General features: G+C 49.9%; 1 protein-coding gene across 5 annotated transcripts in view; it reads left to right on the plus strand.

Moving 5' to 3' along the window:
* The first annotated feature begins 6 nt into the window (after window positions 1-6).
* Window positions 7-2273, plus strand: part of ZDHHC14 (zinc finger, DHHC-type containing 14) — a 184086-nt gene continuing 181819 nt past the window's right edge. For all 5 annotated transcript variants that reach the window (XM_012721990.1, XM_012721999.1, XM_012722003.1 and 2 more), the window contains exon 1: window positions 7-270. In XM_012721990.1, coding sequence (XP_012577444.1) covers window positions 26-270 — 245 coding nt within the window. In that variant the 5' untranslated portion in view covers window positions 7-25. The remainder of the gene's footprint in view (window positions 271-2273) is intronic.

Here is a 2273-nt window from a genome sequence, read left to right on the forward strand (position 1 = left end):
CGCCCCCAGCCGGCTGCCCTCGTGGATGCCTCCCGGCGGCGGCGGGCCCATGAAAGACTGCGAGTACAGTCAGATCAGCACCCACAGCTCCTCCCCCATGGAGTCGCCCCACAAGAAGAAGAAGACCGAGGCCCGGAGAAAATGGGAGGTTTTCCCAGGAAGAAACAAGTTCTTCTGCAACGGGCGGATCATGACGGCCCGGCAGACGGGCGTCTTCTACCTGACCCTCATCCTCATCCTGGTCACTAGCGGACTCTTCTTCGCCTTCGAGTAAGTGGCGGTGAAAACTCCCGCGACACCCAGCTCCCTTGGCCTCCCTCGACCCCTGCCCCTCCGCTCGCTACTTTCGTTTTCTAGAAGCCTTATCTACCGTACGTTGTTATGTAATCCCCGCCCGCTGGCCCTCTCTTTCTTTGAAAGATCGGTTTGCTTTTCGGTCCCTGGAGATAATGCAGTTCTGGGTCAGTCTCTGGGCGGAGGGGACTGGAGACCCTTGGAAGGTTTAGCTGGCAGGCGGCATTCTTGATGCTGTATCTGCTGAGTTCGTGACTAGCCCCCTGCGGTGGCCTGCGGGAAGGGGAGAGGGGGCAGATTCCTTAAGTCAGAGATGAATAGAATCGACTTCTTTGCTGGCTGACAAGCTGAAGGGTTTCATTAAGCTCATACAAGCCCGATCATAAAGAATCTTGGTTATTTTAGGTTTCAAATTCTGAGCCCCCCACCTCACCCCACCCCCAACTTGTGGCCGGGGAGGCTCATTTCATTTTACATCCTCCTTAGATGTTCGCTCTTGCTCAACAGTTTCTGATTTATCATGAGGTTTCTAAGCTGGCCACTTTAAAAAAGTTTCAGGAAAAAAAAAATCCCCCAAACAAACTCTCTCTTCTCCCCTCCCAACATCCAGAAACAGGTGAAAGGAGACTTAAGACGGTTGGAAAGAGTAAGCTGTATTGCCTGGAACTTGTGATTCCAGAAACAATACTTTGGGTCTTCAGGGCTTTTAGCTGGGAGAATGTGCTGAGCTTCCTCCCGTTTTCAGGAAAGTCAAATTGGCCAGTAACAGTGCCCCTCCTGCCAGCTAATGAATGATTTTCTTATTATTAATAGTATTAGCTAAGGCAGTTTAATCACATTCCAGAATCAATTCTGGTCACTCTTGCTGGGTCCAGTGCAGCTACTTATGTAATTCTTGGTATCTCCTGCTCCATGAAAGTTGTAGCTACTTTCTCCCCCTGGAATAAAAAAGCCCTATATTAATAGGGAGCACTTTTTCGCGCTCCCCAGATCCTGTGGACACAGGACTTGAGACTCTCTACCGTTCTGTCTCCATCTGCTCCCGATAGACCGGCTTCATTAAAGCCTTTTGTGTGTATTTTCCTTTGTCTGATGAGCACGAAGAGGCTCTGACTTGGCGTTTGGCTTTGCTCTTCCAATTGCTGTCTCAATCAGAAATGTAACACTTTCACTTAAAGCCTCTGCCTCTGAGGGAGACAGAACCGGTGACTGAACGCGGTACTGTGACAAAGGATTTTAGTAGGACTGGGCTAGAGAAGGGGCGAGGGGTGGGGATGAGGTACACCCTACCCAGCCTTGCTCACAGACTACCCACTAGACTGGCAGTTCACACTGTGTGGATTTTCCCTCCATATCTGACTGAAAGATTTCCAGGCCTTTCCAAGATTTACTTTGGTGCTTGCTTGGGACTAGTTGGTGGAGTCTGGCTGGGGACTTGGGGAAGAGGGTTTGGGAATGGCAGGAGCAATGCCCCCTTGTCCTCGTCCAGAGCCAGCTCCCGGCCCTCACAGACCCCATGGCTGGGGGAGTGGGCCAGAGGGGCCAGGCAGATTTGCATTCTGGATCATAATAAATTCAGCGACCATACCATCTGGCTGAACAGAAGTGACATTCCTCAAATGGTGCTGTTAATTGCAAGTGCTCCTCTGGAGAGAGAGAGAGTACCACCTTGTTCGTAATGTTAACGTTTGGAGAGACCTTGTTGACAGTTTTGCTCCTCTTGATAATTTTAAGACTGGAGCAGATGGGTTAATTTTGTCTTCACGTTGTGGTGAGTATTTCAACTTCTAGATAGACCCAGTCACCACTGCTTTGACTCGGGGACCCTCCGACCCTCAGTACCCCCCCATCATTACTGGGCATCAATTATTTTCTGTGTTCTTTACTTTTAATCAGACCATCATAAATGCAGTTTCACTTCTTGATTTAATGCATTTCTTCCAAGGGTTCCCCAAAGCCCTTGCTAGTAGGGTGTCAGG

This window comes from Condylura cristata, unplaced genomic scaffold, assembly GCF_000260355.1.
Source record: "Condylura cristata isolate star-nosed mole 26May11 unplaced genomic scaffold, ConCri1.0 scaffold00001, whole genome shotgun sequence".
In the NCBI taxonomy this organism is placed as follows: domain Eukaryota; kingdom Metazoa; phylum Chordata; class Mammalia; order Eulipotyphla; family Talpidae; genus Condylura; species Condylura cristata.